The 20,726-nt window shown below is 46.2% G+C and overlaps 1 protein-coding gene and 1 pseudogene across 1 annotated transcript; both read right to left on the bottom strand.

The window, feature by feature from the left end:
* Window positions 1–5,975: 5,975 nt before the first annotated feature.
* On the bottom strand, window positions 5,976–11,352 carry LOC138075624 (speedy protein E4-like). The gene is made up of 7 exons (XM_068967513.1): window positions 11,269–11,352; window positions 11,087–11,168; window positions 10,201–10,401; window positions 9,345–9,403; window positions 8,602–8,687; window positions 6,185–6,353; window positions 5,976–6,035 (listed from the first exon to the last, which is right to left on the bottom strand). The coding sequence occupies exons 1-7, from the start codon at window positions 11,350–11,352 to the stop codon at window positions 5,976–5,978; spliced, it is 741 nt and encodes a 246-aa protein (XP_068823614.1).
* A 6,160-nt stretch (window positions 11,353–17,512) lies between these two features.
* Window positions 17,513–18,049, bottom strand: LOC138075626 (large ribosomal subunit protein uL11-like; annotated as a pseudogene).
* Window positions 18,050–20,726: the final 2,677 nt, after the last annotated feature.

Below are 20,726 nucleotides of genomic sequence, written 5' to 3' on the forward strand. Positions count from 1 at the left end.
GGCGCGCTCCTCTCTCCGAGTCCTTCCTCTCCGCCTCCCGAGGCCGCTGCGGGCGAGGAGATGGCTTTGGGCCTACGGGACGAGCTCCCCTCAGGCCAACGTCCCTCCCAGGGCTTCACAGTTCAGTGCGCAGCAGACGATCGGGCCCGAGCCCCGCCGCTCCTTAGCCGCCGCCGCCACCTGTCCGGCCTCTCCGACCCAGCCCGAGGGCTCCGGGGCTCGAGCTTGAGGATCTCGGCTCCAGCCTCCGCCCGGCCCGCGAGAACCCTCGCGCGCACAGCCCGCGCCCGCTGGACGCAGGCCCAGCCGGACGGCGTTCCAGCCCCGCAGGCCCCGGAATGCCCGCCTGCCGGAGGCCAGAGCCTGGGAACGAGGGTGAGTGGTGACCCGGGCAGCGACAGGAAGCGACAGAGGCGCCGAGGCGGTACGCGTGCGCGAACACGCACACCGGACGAGACGCTCCAGCGCTGGGGGACGCCGGAAGTCCGCCTGCCAAAGCCCGCCTCCGGGAACCGGGCAAATACCAGGACTCTATTTCCCAGAAGTCTGCACGCCCCAGGAAGTTAAGGGAACGTCTTAAGTGTCTTCACCTCATCAGGTTGTGAAGAGGTGCTGTGTTGAGGGGATGGGCCTCTTGGACTTGGGAATCAAACTTCCTTTTAATTTAAGGGAATGTCTGTAATGTCACCGCTTTTTCAGGCATCTTGCCTTTTATGTCCTGGTGTCCTAATATTTTCCTTGTGCTTGCTCAGTCGTTCAGTCGTGTCCGAAACTTTGCGACCCCATGGATTGTAGCCTGACAGGTTCCTCTGTCCATGGAATTTTCCAGGCAAGAATACTGCAGTGGGTTGCCATTTCCTCCTCCAGAGGGTCTTCCCCAACCCAAGAACTGAATCCACCTCTCTTGTATTGGCAGGGAGTTTCTTTACCACAAAGCCATAATATTTTCCTTACCTTGAGTGTTTCAAGTCTTAGAATCAGTGTTCACAGACAACTGTGGTAAATAAGGGAAAGGGGTTTATCATGTCTGCTTCTGATCATTTGTGAAATATCTAATTAAAGTATTAATAAACAGAGTTTAGCAATAATAGAGTATTAGACTGTGTGGATCACAATAAACTGTGGAAAATTCTTCAAGAGATGGGAATACCAGACCACCTGGCCTGCCTCTTGAGAAAGCTCTATGCAGGTCAGGAAGCAACAGTTAGAACTGGACATGGAACAGACTGGTTCCAAATAGGAAAAGGAGTACGTCAAGGCTGTATATTGTCACCCTGCTTATTTCACTTATATGCAGAGTACATCATGAGAAACGCTGGGCTGAAAGAAGCACAGGCTGGAATCAAGATTGCAGGGAGAAATATCAATAACCTCAGATATGCAGATGACACCACCCTTACGGCAGAAAGTGAAGAGGAACTCAAAAGCCTTTTGATGAAAGTGAAAGTGGAGAGTGGAAAAATTGGCTTACAGCTCAACATTCAGAAAACGAAGATCATGGCATCTGGTCCCATCACTTCATGGGAAATAGATGGGGAAACAGTGGACACAGTGTCAGACTTTATTTTGGGGGGCTCCAAAATCACTGCAGATGGTGACTGCAGCCATGAAATTAAAAGACACTTACTCCTTGGAAGAAAAGTTATGACCAACCCAGATAGCATGTTGAAAAGCAGAGACATTACTTTGCCAACAAAAGTCCGTCTAGTCAAGGCTATGGTTTTTCCATTGGTCATGTATGGATGTGAGAGTTGGACTGTGGAGAAAGCTGAGCGCTGAAGAATTGATGCTTTTGAACTGTGGTGTTGGAGAAGACTCTTGAGAGTCCCTTGGACCGCAAGGAGATCCAACCAGTCCATTCTGAAGGAGATCAGCCCTGGGATTTCTTTGGAAGGAATGATGCTAAAGCTGAAACTCCAGTACTTTGGCCACCTCATGTGAAGAGTTGACTCATTGGAAAAGACTCTGATGCTGGGAGGGATTGGGGGCAGGAGCAAAAGGGGATGACAGAGGATGAGATGGCTGGATGGCATCACGGACTCGATGGACATGAGTCTGAGTGAACTCCGGGATTTGGTGATGGACAGGGAGGCCTGGTGTGCTGCGATTCATGGGGTTGCAAAGAGTCGGACACGACTGAGCGACTGAACTGAACTGAACTGAGCCTAGGATACCTTCCTTTCTCTTCTAGGGAAAAAGAAATCTAGTTTTTCCAAGCCATTAAAAAAAATTTTTTTTAGTCGGCTACCCTGGGTATTAGTTGCAGCTCACAGGAGTTTCAGTCTTTGGTGTGGTATGCAGACTCTTAGTTGCAGCATGTGGGATCTAGTTCCCTGACCAGGGATTAAACCTCAGGCCTCTTGCATTGTGGAGAAGGCAATGGCACCCAACTCCGGTACTCTTGCCTGGAAAATCCCATGGATGGAGGAGCCTGGTAGGCTGCAGTCCATGGGGTCACTAAGAGTCGGACACGACTGAAGCGACTTAGCAGCAGCAGCAGCAGTAGCTCTTGCATTAAGAGAGAAAATCTCCTGGTTTCCTGCCTGGAGATTGATGGTGTTCATTTCAAATTTCCAACAGATGAAAAGAGTGTCATGAGCTGATCACTCATCCCATAACCCGCTCTTCAGCGTGTAGCCCCTTCCTCTGCTCCCTTTACAATCCTCGAGCAAAACCTGGGGAGGGGAGAGTTGGGCTTTTGGGACATGAAGCCAACTTCTCTGCAGGGTTGCCGGCTTCCTCAATAAAGCTGTTTTTCCTTTTACCCAGCACTTGTCTCTCAGTATTGAATTTTTGAATGAGGTGAGATCTGCCTCATCTTTGATTGCTTTTTCTACATGGAAAATAATTCAGGATTATTTTTCAGAGTTAAGAAATGTGGTTGGGTAATCACAACGCCATTAAGCAACATAACATTTCGTTTGACTGCAAACAGGCAAACCAAACTGGTAATGACCACACACATCATGACTGTGAAAAGAGTTTCATCTTTATTATATTACCAGCATTATCCTCTTTAATAATCTAAAATTACATACAAACGTCTCAAGACAAGCTAAAAAAATTACAACTGAATTACCATAATTCAATAATAAGAACTTTAGAAGTTAAAATTTATGTTTACAAAAATTAGGAGGAATGACCCACCTAGCTATAAGTAGAATCGATATATTATGTAAATATAATAGATTAAAAACACAAAAACCTCTTGAAAATGTATACAAAATTGTATTTACCTATACACAACAGCTATAATATTCATCACAAAACTTTGTAGGAATAACATGTTTTCAAAACAAAGACTGTTTCAAAACTATTTAAAGTAGATATATAAAAATAAAATATAAAAATAAATACAATAATTTTACAGGCAACATTCTCAAAATAAGCCAGTGATGATGGCAAACTTTGAGTCATCTATCATGATGCTATGGCTCTAATTTTATATTTTAAAGTAATTCCTTCCTATCCCAAGCCCCCTACATTTTACCTTCAAATGAATCTAGACTAGGGCAAACTAGTGTATAAAAATGGGGTCACCAACATCTAACTCAGGGGAGATTTGAATTAATCTGAAAATTGGGGTGGTGCCTTAGGAAAGAAAAGAATCTGAAAAAAACCCTGATTTCTTATTGTCTCGCCAAAGACTCCTGGAAGCACACTCCACTCCTAGGAGTACGACCGGAAGACTCTCTTCAGTTCATTCTAGAAGATGCTGGATTCTTTCCCATTTTCTGCACAGAGGCTTCCCTTGTCCTTCCTTGTGGCTATCATCAGTGTCTGAATTGACTTTCCCTTGAAAATCCTCATCTCCTCTGGGTGATCTGGAAGTGAGAGAGCTAGGGTGTCAGATTTTGAAGGGGCGACTCTCCAGATATAAAGATTATTTACGAGCTTTCCTGCTGGTTCAGTAGTAAAGAATCCACCTGCCAATGCAGGGGACATGGGTTTGATCCCTGATCTGGGAAGATCCCACGTGCCAAGGAGCAACTAAGCCCGTGTGCCACAACTGCTGAGCCTGTGTGCCACAACTGCTGAAGCCCGAGCACCTTAGAGCCTGTGCTCCACAAGAGAAGTCACTGCGATGAGAAGCCACACACAGCAACTAGAGAAAAGCCCTCACAGCGACAAAGAACCAGCACAGACAAAAATAAATAACTAAATAAAATTATTACAAAGGTATTATTTACATTCTCAATCAATTCTAACCAGAGTTTAGGCTAATTAATAATCCCAGGTTTACCTCAAATTCTCCATTCTAAACCCCAATCCTGAACCAGTGTTTTCAAGTGTGATTTCTGGACTTTGGTAACCCCAACTCCAGAAATGACTGAATACACCTAAGGTCAGGCCCTGGAATTTGCTTTATGGCCAAGATTCTAGGTGATTCTGCTCGGGCAGCTGGCACTCAGAGAATGCCGCTGTAGTTTTAACTCACCTCGGTCCTTTTGCACCACTCAGAATCTGAACTTGCAACCATGCTACAAACATTACTAAAAAGTCAACATTATGAATCATAAGACCGGATGCCTGATCCCTAATCCTCAGCCTGGATCCTAATGTTTAAATAATACTTACTCCTAAACTTGGTTAGTGTTATGGTCTGAATGTTGTGTCCCCCTAAAATCCTTATGTTGAAATCATAAACCTTAAGGTGATAGTATTGGGCTTCCCCAGTGGCTCAGACAGTAAAGAATCTGCCTGCAATGCAGGAAACCCAGGTTCCATCCCTGGATCAAGAAGAACCTCTGGAAAAGGGAATGGCTATCCACTCCAGTGTTCTTGCCTGGGAAATCCTATGGACAAAAGAACCTGGTGGGCTATAGTCCATGGGGTCTCAAAGAGCTGGACATGACAGAGAGATTAACTGCAGCAAGGTGATGGTTTTTGCAGGTGGGATCTTTGAGAGGTTACTAAGTCATGGTGTAGAGTCCCCATGAATGAGACTACTGCCGTTATAAAAGGCCCATGGTTTTTGTTGTGTTTAACCCACTCAACTGTAGTTTTTTTTTGTTTGTTTTTTTTTTTGCCACACTGCAAAAGTATGCGGAAGTACACGGAACTTCCCAACCAGGAACTGAACTCACGTGCCCTGTATTGAAAGCACAGAGTCTTAACCACTAGACCTCCAGGGAATATCTCCAGTCTTCAGTATTTTGTCAGGGAAACTCAAATGGACTAAGACAGTTAGTTTACAATTTAAGCCAAACCTTTGCTTAATTCTCTGCCCACATCTATAACACCATTGGTAGATCATAATAAGCCAGGCTGAAGATAGCATTTCTTAACCTTCACTGGTTCTGATAAACTCCCTTGACCAAAAACTTGAGGTGGGAAATGTGTCATTGTACAAGAGGGGTGACTGGTCCAGGAGTGGTGAGTCAGAGGAAATAACCACAGGTGATCTGGAGATAAGGAATTTGAAAGTGAATTTGGATGAAATAAAGCTAGTCATAATTTCTCTTTTATTGTTGACCATGTAGGCTGTTCTGTCTAACATCCTATTTGTAGACAATGAATTTGTGGAAGATAGATTCTAAGAGTCGCTATCCCATAGGGATGAAAGGCCACAGATGAATTAAAAACAGAAACTCAAAACACAATATATGGAAAAAATTAGAAGCATTCACTTTTCACAAAAACCAACATCCCATCAAAGCTGCTATTTGGACCCCACTGTTTTGGGTGAAATGATTGCAGCCAAACCCATGCCTGTGACAAGTAGTTTTCCCCGAGGCCGGGCACCCATGGACCCCACTGTACTTGCTTCTGTGTGTGGTGGTCAGTCTGTAGCTGGGAGCTGAGTCAGCATCTGGCTGTATGCCCGGCTGGCCTAAGTCACAGGAGGGAAGGTGATGGTGGTCCACAATTGGAATCCTCAATGAACAACACATCATTCTGCCTACATCTGCGAGGACACAGACCTAGCTTTCCTCAGGCTGGTGATCTCAGGCCCTCGTGGTCCTGGGGGGCCCCTAGGGCAAGAGGGCACGATCTCGATCCCACACCCAGAGCCTCGGGTGAAAAGCTTGGATCTGCAAAGATGAACAGCCCCTTGAAATGATGATGCCTCTCCAAGTCGACCCCTCACCTCCCCTTGTCCAGCCTCCAATTTTTTCCCCCAATCCTCATGATCCCTCCCTTCCTCACCACCCTCACTTCCAAGCCCCCACAGCCCACCTACCTTCTCACACTCTTCCTGTGTGACCCTCATCTTCCAGTTCATAGAACAGATGAATTGGAAAAGCAGTTTATGGAACAAGTGACGCTGGGAGTGGTTCCTTCCATAGAGGAACGAAAAGATGATCTGTTTGGGGGCCTGGTTGTCCTCCTCCATCTTACTGGCCAGGTAGCTGAAAAGACATCAGGCGGCTGTCAGGAGCAGGACAGGAAGGGCCTCCTCCTGAGGTCAGCTTTCTAGAAAGGATGCGGGCTGAGCATCTTCACACAACCTGCCCAGCCCTCCCCAGCATCCCCAGTCATCAAAGAGCCACTGCTGGGCAGGACCTTCAGAAGGGCATCTCTCACACCTTGTTGATGAGGATGAAATCCAAACCTCTGTCCCTTTCCATTGGTTTTATGTACACACACCTGACTCCCTAGGTTGTAGGTACATGTACAGTTCCTGAGGGCTGGAACTGATCTATTTCTGCATTCATCCCTTTCCTACTAAATGATATGTTTAGGGCTTGGCTCTTATTGATGCATTAATTCAGCAGCCCTTCTCGAGTCTCTCTTCCCATCACCTCATATCCCCCAGCACATTGTTGTTGTTTAGTCACTAAGTTGTGTCTGACTTTTTGTGGCCCCATGGACTGTAGCCTCTCAGGCTTCTCTGTTTAGGAGATTTCCCAGGCAAGAATATTGGAGAGGGTTTTCATTTCCTTCTCCAGGGGATCTTCCTGACCCAGGGATCAAACCCAAATCTCCTGCATTGCGGGTGGATTCTTTACCACTGTGCCACTGGGGAAGCCCCAATCACATAGGGTGCCCTTTATAAGGTTTCACTGAATGAATGGAAGAATGTTTTATAGCCAAATGCAATACGGATTACCTTGGAGACTCACTATAACAAACCGTTGCAAAATGAAAAAGAATTGTGCTGAGGAAAATACCAATGCATTGGCATTTTGACAAGACCTGCCTTCCCCAGTGGTTACTGTAACAGGATTGGGGAAGGGGGAAGGGAGAGAAGAAATGACTATAATGCAAAACATCACATTATAATAGGATTTTAAGGAAAGTGTTAGTAGGATTCAGAAATTAGGGAGCTCAGGCACCATGAAGGTTTTGGTGTTTGAACTCAACTTAAGGATAAGGTCATTTTCTTCAGATAAATGTGTGTGGGAAAGATATCTGGAAAGAAAGCATAAGGATATGAAACAGAAAATAGAGGAAAGGGCATTTGGAGGGAACAGTGAAACAAAGGAATAAAGAATCCGGATGGTAAGCAAGGGTGATGGCAACTGTCGAGAGGGTTGACTTCCAAACCTGAACTCTGGCCTTGATTTTGGTGAGTAATTAGCCAATGAATACAGGTCATACCCGTGTCTTTAGAAGAATATTCGGGCAAATAAAGCCGACTGGCCTGGGAGAGACTTGGAAGAAACATCAGTGGGGAGGGTTTTACACCGGATTTCAGCTGTGTAATGAGGACCCCAATCGTGGCCTTTGTCATGGGAACCCAAAAATGGAACATGGTAAGGAGTGAGACAGAAGAATTCAAACCGGAAATGAAACTCTCAGGCCTGTTTACTTGGGGACAGGATGTTGTCAGTTCTTTCTTCCTCTCCTCTTAGCAGGATTTGTTTGTTTCCTTCCGTCTTTTGACTGATATTAGGGTTTGTTTTGACAACAATATAAAAAACATACTTCATATATATATATATGGATCATATATATACATATGATTTTTTACTTTTATCTAGTGTCACTTTTTCTATTTTATATTCAGTCTTCCCATTTCATTTAGTTTATGTTTTCTAATTTGTCCATTTCATTTTTTTTGATGTTCTGTCTCAATACTTTATCAAGTGTAGTAGAAAAGCTTTTGCATGCATATATATATATAATATGTATATATATCTTAGAAAACTTATTAATTTTGGCCTAACAAAATATTTATGACATTTTGACTATACTTGTTTGACTTAGTATGAATAGAATGCTAGATTTCTAATTTAAAAAATAGACAAGCAACAAGAATCAAAGATTCACTGAATAGCACAGGGGTTGACCCGGGTGGGCCCCAGCCCATGGGGTCACAGAGTTGGACACAACTGAGTGACTAACACAGGGAACTATAGTCAAAATACCTTGTAATAACCTTTAATAGAAAATAATCTGAGAAAACGTGTATATGTATAACTGAATAAGCTTGCTGAGCACCTGAAACACGATAAGTCAACCATACTTCAATTAAATATATATATTAAGGGAAAAAAACATACTTCAATTCAAAAAGAAAGCACTCCACCATAAACAGTACAAATAGGCGTTTTTGTTTTTGTTTTTTAAAGGTGAAAGGGACGAGCCCCATACCTCTCCTTCCACCCTCCCAGGGTGCTGAGCATTGATGGGGAGATAGAGCAAGCTACTCACAGAGCTATGAAGAAATGGATCCTCCGGTATTGCCAGGAGAAGAGGCCGGCTCGGCTGAAATAAGCAATCACCATCGCCAGGAGATACTGATGGACAGAAAGGAAAACAGAGAGAGATCACATCCTAGAAGAGCAAAACCAGAGAAGGGAGCGGCAGGACTTCCCAGGGGGTGCAGTGGTAAAGAAGCCACGTGCCAACGCAGGGGACTCAGGTTCCATCCCTGAGAGATGGAAATGGCAACCCACTCCAGTATTCTTATCTGGAAAATCCCCTGAGCAGAGGAGCCTGGTAGGCTACAGTCCGTGGGGTCTCAAAAGAGTCAACATGTCTTAGCGACTAAATGGCAACCACAAAGAGCGGGAGATGGGAACTGGGTGGTGCCCCTCGGAGAAGAGCCCCCGCTGCATGTTGGGTGAGCTTGATTATTTCTGAGGAGGAGAGGACGGAAAGTCCACGATGCTCCCAGGACAGGGGCTGTGGGTTTGAGGGCAGCCAGCACTGGATGGTTTTTGATGAGCTGGAGCAAAGATGAGTCTCCTCTGAGCAGAGCAGGGGACTTAGGTGACCACCAAGTGAGCTCGCCTGGGGCTCAAACCCCAGAGGACACCTCCAGGCCCCCGGAGGGAGTTGGTGACAAGGCATCAGGTTGGAAAGGGGAGTGGAAATCTGGGTTTAGAGAGTACCCCCACCCCACCCCACCCCGGGCAGGTGCTGGAGCAGAAATCCCTCTCGGGATGACTCACCTTGTCAGATACCTTCAGGTTTCTGTCCCAGGCCAGGAATCTCCTAATGACATGATCCTCTGTGAAAAGAGGGCAGATGTTAGACAATAGGAACAGGGCTGCCAGGAGAACATTCCAGAACAAAGAGGGAGAACGATGCCTCCAATGGGGAAATTTTGGGATGTGACTCAGGGTAGGGGGAGGGAAGACCTTTCACTGGATGAGGAAAGGGGGTGACTCCCCTTCTAGGGGTGGCAAATGAGAGGGACCAGTGCCCCTTCGTTATGCGTGCACGTACCACTGCAGAAGCCGTCAAGTTATCACAGTTTCTCACCTGACAGTCATGTCAGGCATGTAGATTCAAACAGCCTAGATTCAGTGAGGGCTAAGAATCCTCAGGGGTGCAGCTACCAAGTTAACCTCATCTTACAAGACTGTCGTTTCCAAGACTGATCTCTGCTCTGCTCTGCTGTGCTCTGTCGCTTCTGTCGCTTCAGTCATGTTCGAGTCTTTGCGACCCCATGGACCATAGCCCACCACGCTCTGTCCATGAGATTCTCCAGGCAAGAATACTGGAGTGGGTAGCCTTTCTCTTCTCCAGGGGATCTTCTCAACCCAGGGATTGAACCTGCGTCTCTTGCACTGCAGGCAGAGTCTTTACCACTGAGCCATCAGTATCATTTCTAAGTCTAATCTAATCCTGCCTCATTCCTAAGTGTCCCTGGTGAGTGCTCAGTACAGAGTCCCCCAGGGACTGAGAGCTCATCAGCTAGCAGGGAATTCCTCTCCCTTGGAAAAATGTAGTCGTTAGAAGTTTTGTTTTTTGTTTTTAATTATAGAACAGGAGGTTGCAGGGCTGATGGGGAAGGGTCCTTACCAAGCATCTTGTTGAAGACCATGTGGTGTTCAGGCAGCACCAAAAACACCTGCTGTTTCTTCAACTTCATCCTGAGCCCGCTCAGCGACTTCACGATCCAGCTGCCCTGGGCCTCGTCCTCCACCTCTGCTCCAAATGCCTCTGACCACTTCCTCTTATAGCCAGGGCGCCAAGGCAGGGAGCTGGAGCTGGCCCAGAGGGCTGAGAAAGGAAAAGAGGGTTAGGAAGCTTTTGATGGGAAGCTTTTGTCTTTGGAATCAGCCACTGGTTCCCCAACCCCTAAACTTTCCCACTCCCATCCCCCGCTCTCCCCATCCGGCCTCCCCAGTCTCATAGATTGTTGTCCTTTCCACCTTTCTCTGTTGACATCCATCTACCCCTCCCTCCGTTTTGGGGGCCATTTTTCCAGATTCTATCCTGAAACTCTCTGCCTCATGGCAGGTAATTTTTCCCACTGTGTTGTTCTAGTCACCAGGTCACGTTTCTTTGTGACCCCATGGACTGTAGTCCACGAGGCTGCTCGGCCCGTGGGATTTTCAGACAAGAACACAGGAGTAGACCCAAGTCTCTTGCACTGGCAGGTGGATTCTTTACCACCGACTCACCAGAGAAGCAATTTCTCCCACTCAGGAAAAAAAAAAAGGAACCCTCTCTTTGTTTCCCCTCTTCCTTTCTTTCACTGTTGGATCTCAGGTCCTAACCTCCTTTCTCGCTTTCCAGGTTTTCTGTGTCTCCAGCTCCTGTCCTCTCCTCCCCAAGCCTCTGACTTTCTGAGTATCTCCTTCCTTCCACGCGCACCTTAGACAGGAGCTCCTTCCTGACCTCTGTACCCCTTCCTCCCCAGTGTTAACCCCCTGAAATTCCTTCTCATGCCCAGCTCGCTCACCTGAGGGTCCTGGGCTTTCTTCACTGACGAGCATCACCATGGGGAGCCCCAAGGAGCTGGACTGGGGTCTCTGGTCCTCAAACTGGGAATTCAGGCAACAACTGGCCATGATTTCTCCCGAACTCTTCTTCCACGCAACCTAGACTCTGTTCTGTCTTAGCTCTTCTGGATCCTGGCCAAACGCAAGCGTGGTGTCCCTTCTTCAAGCTGAGGATGAACTGGGAGTGGAGGATGTTCCGGGAGATGCTGCTGTCCACCTCCACCATCGAGCACTATGGGAGTCTGCTCTTCCAATCAGGAAGGTCAGAAGCCTCTGACGTCACTGGTCATTCCAATCTGGCAACCAGCTTGAAGAAAAACACAAGTAACTGTTTGACCGAGGCGTCCACTTCTCCTGGAGATTAAGGGGAAATTGTATCCCCTGCTACTGACCCAACTCCTGACCATCGCCCAAAACCATTCTTCAGGTGTTGGATTCCCTGTTCATCCCTTCCCAGTGGGCTTGCCCTCTTTCAGGGCACAGTTGAGTGCATCAAACACTTCTGTTTTGTGCAACCATTGCCACTGTCATCTCCAAAATGTGTTCATCTTCCCAAACTGAAACTTGGTCCCCATTAAACACTAACTCCCCATCCTCCTCCTCCAGCTCCTGGCACCCATCCTTCTACTTTCTGTCTCTTTGAATCTGACCCCTCTAGGGAGTTCATAGAAGTGGAATTGTATAACATTTGTCCATTTGTATCTGGCTGATTCACTGACTGTAACATCTTCAAGGTTCACCCTTGTGGTAGCCTAAATCAAAATTTCCTTCTTAGACCCCCAAAGCTGGTGTGGATGGAACACAATAGGCAAGAAGGAAAGAAAACTCTGGATCTGAGGCCGTTCTGATGTATCCTAAGTGCAATGGGAAACCAGTGAAGGAGAGGAGCCATGGTCCAATTTGCATCAAAAGGGAAAAAATTAATGTCGCCTGCTGCGTTAATGGGTGGGGTGGAGGGAACCCCCTGGTGGTCCAGTGGTTAGGACTCTGTGCTCTCACTGCTGAGGCTGAGTTCAACCCCTCGACGGGGAACTGAGACCCCACAAGATGTGAAAAAATGGGGTGGAGACTCAGCAAGAGTTGGAACTAGGGAGACCCAGATGTGGTTAGGAGTTCGGGTGTGGCTAAGTCCAGAAAGGGGATGTCTGAAAAGATGGAGAGAAGTCATCAGGTTCCAGGCATCTGGAGGAAGAACCAGCAGGTCTCTTCGGGGGATCAGACATGGGGGAGGCTGGAGGGCTGTAGTCCTGTATCCGCTGTGTCCTTGCGCATGCGTACGCCTCTTCTGCACGCGGGCATTCTAAGCCACTTCAGTTGTGTCCGACTCTTTGCAACACTATGGACTGCAGCCCACCAGACTCCTCTGTCCATGGGATTCTCCAGGCAAGAATACTGGAGTGGGGGTGCCGTGCCCTCCTTCCTGACCCAGGGATTGAACCTGCATCTCTTCCATCTCCTGCTTTGGCAGGCAGGTTCTTTACCGCTAGCACCACCTGGGAAGCCCTTTATGCCTCTCCTGCTGAAACTTGTTTCTACAGAGAAATACTAACTCTTCCTCTTAAAAGTGGAATTATCGAATTTTCACTGTATATAAAAAGAAATATCAAATATCATTAAATAAATAAATGAATGCTCTCTGTATAGATTTTAAAAGTTTCCTCCCCTTTTATGGATTAATTGTATCAACATACACACTACATTTTTCTTTATCCATTCATCTGTCAACGAACACTTGGGTGCTTGCACAACTTTGGCTCTGAGCCCTGCTTTTGAATCATTGTTTGGACTTTGATGAGAAGTACCTCTGTTGTTCAGGGTGTGCCCAAAGTTTTATTTTGTATTTTGATCACTTACGTGTTTCTAGTTGGTCATCTAGAGTCAGAGCAGTTCATCGAAGGTGTGGAGACCGTCTCCCTGGGTTGCTCTTCACGACTTTCTGAGATGGCCTAGGTCTCAGAGGCCGTGCAAACCATGTCTGAGTTCCTCCGCAGCTGCCACTAGACTGGTTCTCCTCACATGGGCACTGCTGGGAGAAGCATGGCTGCTTGAGGACCTTCTGCTGTGGACGACGTTCAATTGTTAGGAGGCAAATGAGTTCAGGTTTGGAGCCACTAGGCTTTCACCCGTCAATGCTGATTAGGTCTCCCCATAACAAAACAGAAATTCACTCTCTCTCCCAGTTAACAAGCTTTCAAATATAGGAAGATTGGTTTTCTGTCTTCCTGTTATGAACAGCAAAATGCCTTGACTGTTTAATCTAATCTTCAAATCTGGATTTGCATAATCCAATCTTCCCCTGCCCACCTTGCCCAATCAGGTTACAGTTGTGTGGGGTCTGTTGCTATGTTGACCAAAAATGGCATAAACAACCCAGATTGAATCTGCTGCTGTAACTAAGCAGAACCTCAGGGTCTTCTGGGATGAATTCTCCTCCTGTCTTCCCCTGCATCTTGCCGTTAGAAAATTTTAGCCTCCTAGGCCTTCTCCAAGTTCCAAAGAATAAATCTAATCAAAGAAGTGAGAACATGCACAAAGAAAGAAAAACAGCCAAAAAGAGACAAAATAATAATAGTTTAGCCACTAAACAAAGTCAGTGTTCCTTTAGTTCCTGCTCAAGGGGTATAGATAATATTCTGGGCCAAGCCCTGTGAGGTGTTTCACAGATACTGAAAACTCCATCAGGTGGAAGAAGTTACAAGCTTGTAGATCCCAGGCCAGTAGGAACCAGAAGGTTAATGATGTTGACTCCTGGTTACCTCGACATCAGCCAATCAGAGGAAGGTCCACAAACTGATCACACAGCCCCACCATCACCCCTCCCGCACTCTTTTTCCTTCACTTAAATTTTAAATTTTATATTAGAGTGTAGTTGATCTATAATGCTGTCTATGTTTCAGTTATACATATATATATATATATATATATATATATATTCTTTTTCTCAGATTCTTTTCCCCTACAGTGTTTTTTTTCCCCCCTATGTTGTGCAGCTTGTGGAATCTCAGTTCTCTGACCAGGGACTGAACCTGGGCCACAGTGGTGAAAGCCTGGAATCCTAACCACTAGGCCACCAAGAAGCTCCCCAGGTTATTACAGGATCTTGTGTAGAGTTCCCTGTGCTGTACAGGAATGCCTATTGTTTCAGCCTTAGCGTGTGGCATGTGGGAATTGTCGTTCCCTGACCAGGGAGCAAACCCGCACCTCCTGCACTAGGGGTGAAGAGTCTTAACCACTGGCCTACTGGGAAAGTCCTGATTGTCCATTTTATATGTCATAGTGTGTATATGTTAACCCCGAACTCCTAATTTCTCTCTCCACCCCTCACATTTCCCCTTTGGTAACCATAAATAAGTCAGCAAATTTGGAAAACTCAGCAGTGGCCACAGGACTGGAAAAGGTCAGTGTTCATTCCAATGCCAAAGAAAGGCAATGCCAAAGAATGCTCAAACTACCGCACAATTGCACTCATCTCACACGCTAGTAAAGTAATGCTCAAAATTCTCCAAGCCAGGCTTCAGCAATACGTGAACCATGAACTTCCTGATGTTCAAGCTGGTTTTAGAAAAGGCAGAGGAATCAGAGATCAAATTGCCAACATCCGACGGATCATGGAAAAAGAAAGAGAGTTCCAGAAAACCATCTATTTCTGCTTTATTGACTATGCCAAAGCCTTTGACTGTGTGGGTCACAATAAACTGTGGAAAATTCTGAAAGAGATGGGAATACGAGACCACCTGACCTGCCTCTTGAGAAATCTGTATGCAGGTCAGGAAGCAACAGTTAGAACTGGACGTGGAACAACAGACTGGTTCCAAATAGGAAAAGGAGTACGTCAAGGCTGTATATTGTCACCCTGCTTATTTAACTAATATGCAGAGTACATCATGAGAAACGCTGGGCTGGAAAAACACAAGCTGGAATCAAGATTGCCGGGAGAAATACCGGTAACCTCAGATATGTGAATAACACCACTCTCATGGCAGAAAGCAAAGAAGAACTAAAGAGCCTCTTGATGAAAGTGAAAGAGGAGAGTGAAAAAGTTGGCTTAAAGCTCAACATTCAGAAAATGAAGATCATGGCATCTGGTCCCATCACTTGATGGCAAATAGATGGGGAAACAGTGGACACAGTGTCAGACTTTATTTTTCTGGGCTCCAAAATCACTGCAGATGGTGATTGCAGCCATGAAATTAAAAGACACTTACTCTTTGGAAGGAAAGTTATGACCAACCTAGATAGCATATTCAAAAGCAGAGACATTACTTTGCCGACTAAGGTCTGTCTAGTCAAGGCTATGGTTTTTCCTGTGGTCATGTATGGATGTGAGAGTTGGACTGTGAAGAAGGCTGAGCGCCAAAGAATTGATGCTTCTGAACTGTGGTGTTGGAGAAGACTCTTGAGAGTCCCTTGGACTGCAAGGAGATCCAACCAGTCCATTCTGAAGGAGATCAGCCCTGGGATTTCTTTGGAAGGAATGATGCTAAAGCTAAAACTCCAGTACTTTGGCCACCTCATGTGAAGAGTTGACTCATTGGAAAAGACTCTGATGCTGGGAGGGATTGGGGGCAGGAGCAAAAGGGGACGACAGAGGATGAGATGGCTGGATGGCATCTCTAACTCTATGGACGTGAGTCTGAGTGAACTCCAGGAGTTGGTGATGGACAGGGAGGCCTGGCGTGCTGTGATTCATGGGATCATGAAGAGTTGGACATGACTGAGCGACTGAACTGAACTGAACTTAGCCATAAATTTGTTTTCTATGTCTGTGAGTCCATTTCTGTTTTGTAAGTAAGTTCATTTGTATCATTTTTTAAGATTCTACATAGGAAGGAGATCATATTTTTTTGACTTTCTCTTTCTGACTTACCTCACTTAGTATTATGATATCTAGCTCCACCCATGGTGCTGCAAGTGACATTGTTTCATTCTTTTTAAAGGTTTCCTAACATTCCATCGTGTATGTGCACCACATCAACTTTATCCATTCACCTGTTGATGGATGTGTAAGTTGCTTCTCTGTCTTGGCTACTGTAAATAACATGGCTATGAACATAGAGGTGCACGTATCTTTTTGAGTTATGGGTTTCTCCTGATATATGCCCAGGAATGGGATTGCTGGATCACATAGTAGCTCTATTTTCAGTTTTTTAAGGGCCTTCCCCACTATCCTCCATAGAGGCTGCACCTTATATTCCTACCAACAATCACACCCCATCTTTAAAAACTCTTCCCTGAAAGTCACTGGGGGAGTTGGGGCCTGCTGACCATTAGCTGCCTGGACTCCTTGCTTGTCACCTTGTTCCACTTTCCTTCCTCACGACCCAGTGTCAGGAGACTGGCTTTACTGTGGGCATGTGAGCAGACTCAAGTTTTGTTCAGTAACAGTGTATTCAGGGGGAAAAGCAGAACTATCACTTCTCTTCTCTCTCCCTCCTATGAATGCAGTTTAAGATAACTGTACTGCAGTGTGAAATGAAAGTGCTTTGTCAATACAATCCTTTCAGCTGAGAATCACATGGAGAAAATAATAAACAGATGCCAGGACCCAGGCTCGCCGATTCTAATTCCACAGCACTGAGCTAGAGCCTAATTTGAACTTTCTTGTTGACATGCTTCTGACGGAAATCTCTGGGTGAGATGAGCTGCCCAGGCTGGTGCAATTGCTGTTATTCAGTTCCTAAGTTGTGTCCGACTCTTTGTGACCCCAAGGACTGTAGTCCACCAGGTTCCACTGTCCATGGGATTCTCCAGGCAAGAATACTGGAATGGCTTGCCCTTTCCTTCTCTAGAGGATATTCCAAGATCAGGGATCGAACCCACCTCTCCTGCATTGGCAGGTGGGTTCTTTACTAGTAAGCCACCAGGGAAGCCCCGCTGGTGCAGTCGGAAGTCCTAAAGAAAGCATGTCACCATTGAATGAAATAAGCAGGAAGGGGTGAACCATGACCTAGACCCTAACATGGAAGGGTTGTGGCCAAGCGGTGGGTCCAGGGCTGAGCAAATATGTGAACCAGCTTCTAGTCCTCCTGCCAACAGGTCCATGACAACCCCTCAAGCTGCCTCATGCTGCTGTGGATAAGCAGAGCCAGGATCAGAGTTCCTGACAAGCACCTACCTGGTACCTACCTAGTGTATACGTAGTGAAGAAATTGCCCCCTCCACCTGCAGCAGATCTTCTCCTACAGCTCTTGGAGAGACCACTCCTGCCAACGGCCCAATTTGGACTTGCAACCTGCGGAACTGTCAGACAATTCATTTCTGCTGTTTAAGTCCGCTGGTTTGGTATACTTTGTGACACAGCCCAAGGAAACTGCCACAACCGGGATTTAATTGCTGTTGGTTTTGCCTTGTTTTTACTTTGGCTGTGCTGGGTCTTCATTGCAGCTCTATGGGGCTTTTAGTTGTGGCACGAGGGCTGGAAGTTTGCCAGGCTCAAGCTGAGAGCACTCAACTGCACCACTGTTGATATCATCTATGATGTCATGGGGGTGGCAGCCATCAACATCGCAGCCCACAGAATGGGCAATCCCCAGGATCTCTTTAATGGTTCCAGAGAGTTTTCTAGCTAGAGATCGATGATGCATCTGCCTGGCAATGTTGACTGTCTCATTAAAACCGATGTTTCCACTGTATCTAGTGTTTTTCTGCTTCTTCCTATCTCTTGGCAGTTCCTTGAGGGCTTCAGCAGTTCATTAGAAGTAGAAGGTACCACTCAATCTGGGCCTGTCTGCTCTGAATGATCAGTTTCACTGTATTCTCAGACCCTTCCAATCACCAGTTGCCTTGGTGATGTCATCACCAGCCTCTTTTGCAGACAGACCCTGGGGCCAGTCTTGGGGGCCAGGGCAGACATGGTACCGACCTCCCCTCTATGCACCTCACTATATGACTCTGATCTTGTTGGTGTTGAATTTAGGCGGCATGGTGGAGGCAGATGGTGTCAAAACAACGCAGATTTCTGACGACCCAAGGAAGTAGCATCTTTGCCTCCTCCAAGCTGAAAATGTTGTCAAGTTTTTTCACAGAAGACAAATTACTGTTATTTTAAACATGTATGCAATGGATTCTCTCCTGAGCTATATAAAAAGATGAGGTTCATCTCATTTACACAAATAGTGGTTCCCTTGTGATGCACAGCATAGCCTGCTTTTTTTTTTTGGCCAGTCCCACAGCATGCCAGATCTTAATTCCTCCAGGAGGGACTGAACCTGAGCCCCCTGTGTTTGGAGGGCAGAGCCCACCAGGGAAGTCCCACAGCCTGCTTTCATGGTTATTCAACAATAAAACTGTTTTCTTTATTTCTACATCTGGGAAGAGGATTTTCTGGATTGGCAGAAGATTTTATTTTTAATTTTACCGATACCAGGTTTGGAGAAGTAACTGGTCGAGAACACGGTTACATGATTTCACCCCCAAAATAGTGATAAATCATTGTCCTTATGATTCTATTTTTGAAAAATGACATTTTTATCTAACATAAACAATATCCTGTTAAAAAGGTAAGCTCGCAGGTATCCATTTTCTTTTTTCAATTTGTATGTCCCTGGTGGTGCAGAGGTTAAAGTGTCTGCCTGCAGTGTGGGAGACCTGGGTTCAATCCCTGGGTCGGGAAGATCCCCTGGAGAAGGAAATGGCAATCCACTCCAGTATTCTTGCCTGGAGAATCCCATGGACAGAGGATTTTGGTGGGCTACAGTCCACGGGTCGCAGAGTCGGACACGACTGAGCGATTTCACTTTTACTTTCTGATTTTTCTACTGTTTTTAATGCATTGACTGTGTAATCTAGAAAAGCTACAATTTCTATTCTCTTTTCCTTCCTTGGAGAAACCATATGCCCATGATTGAACATTTATTATCATGGCTGAACATTTATTATATCCTAGCATTTTAATGAAACATAGTATTTCAACAGTTAAAACTGGACATGGAACAGACTGGTTCCAAATAGGGAAAGGAGTATGTCAAGGTTGTATATTGTCACCCTGCTTATTTAACTTATATGCAGAGTATATCATATGAAATGCTGGGCTGGATTAAGCACAAGCTGGAATCAAGGTTGCTGGGAGAAACATCAATAACCTCAGATATGCAGATGACACCAGCCTTATAGCAGAAAGTGAAAAAGAACTTAAGAGCCTCTTGATGAAAGTGAAAGAGGAGAGTGAAAAAGTTGGCTTAAAACTCAACATTCAGAAAACTAAGATCATGGCATCTAGTTCCATCACTTCATGGCAAATAGATGGGGAAACAATGAAAACAGTGACAGACTTTATTTTGGAGGGCTCCAAAATCACTGCAGACGGTGACTGTAGCCATGAAATTAAAAGACACTTGCTCCTTGGAAAAAAGCTATGATCAACATAGACAGCATATTAAAAAGCAGAGACATTACTTTACCAACAAAGATCGGTCGAGTAAAAAGTATGGTTTTTCCAGTAGTCATGTATGGATGTGAGAGTTGGACTATAATGAAGGCTGAGCGCTGAAGAATTGATACTTTTGAACTGTGGTGTTGGAGAAGACTCTTGAGAATCCCTTGGACTGCAAGGAGATCCAACCAGTCAATCCTAGGGAAAATCAGTCCTGAATATTCATTGGAAAGACTGATGCTGAAGCTGAAACTCCAATACGTTGACCACCTGATGCAAAGAACTGATTCATTGGAAAAGACCCTGATGCAGGAAAGATTGAAGGCAGGAGGAGAAGGGGACGACAGAGGATGAGATGCTGCTGCTGCTGCTGCTGCTGCTAAGTGTCTTCTGTCATATCTGACTCTGTGTGACCCCATAGACGGCAGCCCACCAGGCTCCTCTGTCCCTGGGATTCTCCAGGCAAGAATATTGGAGTGTGTTGCCATTTCCTTCTCCCGAGGATGAGATGATTGGATGGCATCACCGACTCTATGGACATGAGTTTGAGCAAGCTCCGGAAGTTGGTGACGGACAGGGAAGCCTCGCATGCTAGTCTATGGGGTGGCAAAGAGTCAGACATGACTGAGCTACTGAACTGAACTGAACTGTTAGTATTTCAGTTAAGGAAATGGCAACCTACTCCAGTATTCTTGCCTGGAGAATCCCATAGACAGACACGACTTAGCCACTAAACCACCACCACCACCACCAAACAGGATACACTCCTTCCCCTCTCTCGTTTGTCGGAGATCCTCAGGTCTAACCTAAAATACCTCTGGGCAGGGAAAGGACCAGGGATCCAGGAGGCAATCACACAGGACCCCACCTGAGGCCATATGTTTCCTTGACTCCTAACAGGAGTTAACAAATGGGATATTGATTCCCTGGTTCAGAGGGTCCATCCTCTCGGCACAGCATTGCTTCATCTCCAGATGAGGTGGAGACATTTACGAGGTTCCCTAACTTCATGGCGCGGAGACTTCTGGGAAATAGAGTCTTGCTGTCTGTCCGGCTCCCAGGGGCGGGCCCCGGTGCCCAGACTTCCGGCGTCCTCCTGCGCTGGGGCTCTGCGTTCTGTGTGCGTGTTCGCGCACGCGCACCGGCGCTTTTGCTCCCCGTCGCTGGCCAGGTCACCGCTCGCCCTCGTTCCCAGGCTTTGGCCTCCGGCTGGCGGGGATTCCAGGGCC

Source organism: Capricornis sumatraensis, chromosome 3 (genome assembly GCF_032405125.1).
Source record: "Capricornis sumatraensis isolate serow.1 chromosome 3, serow.2, whole genome shotgun sequence".
NCBI classification, from domain to species: Eukaryota; Metazoa; Chordata; class Mammalia; order Artiodactyla; family Bovidae; genus Capricornis; species Capricornis sumatraensis.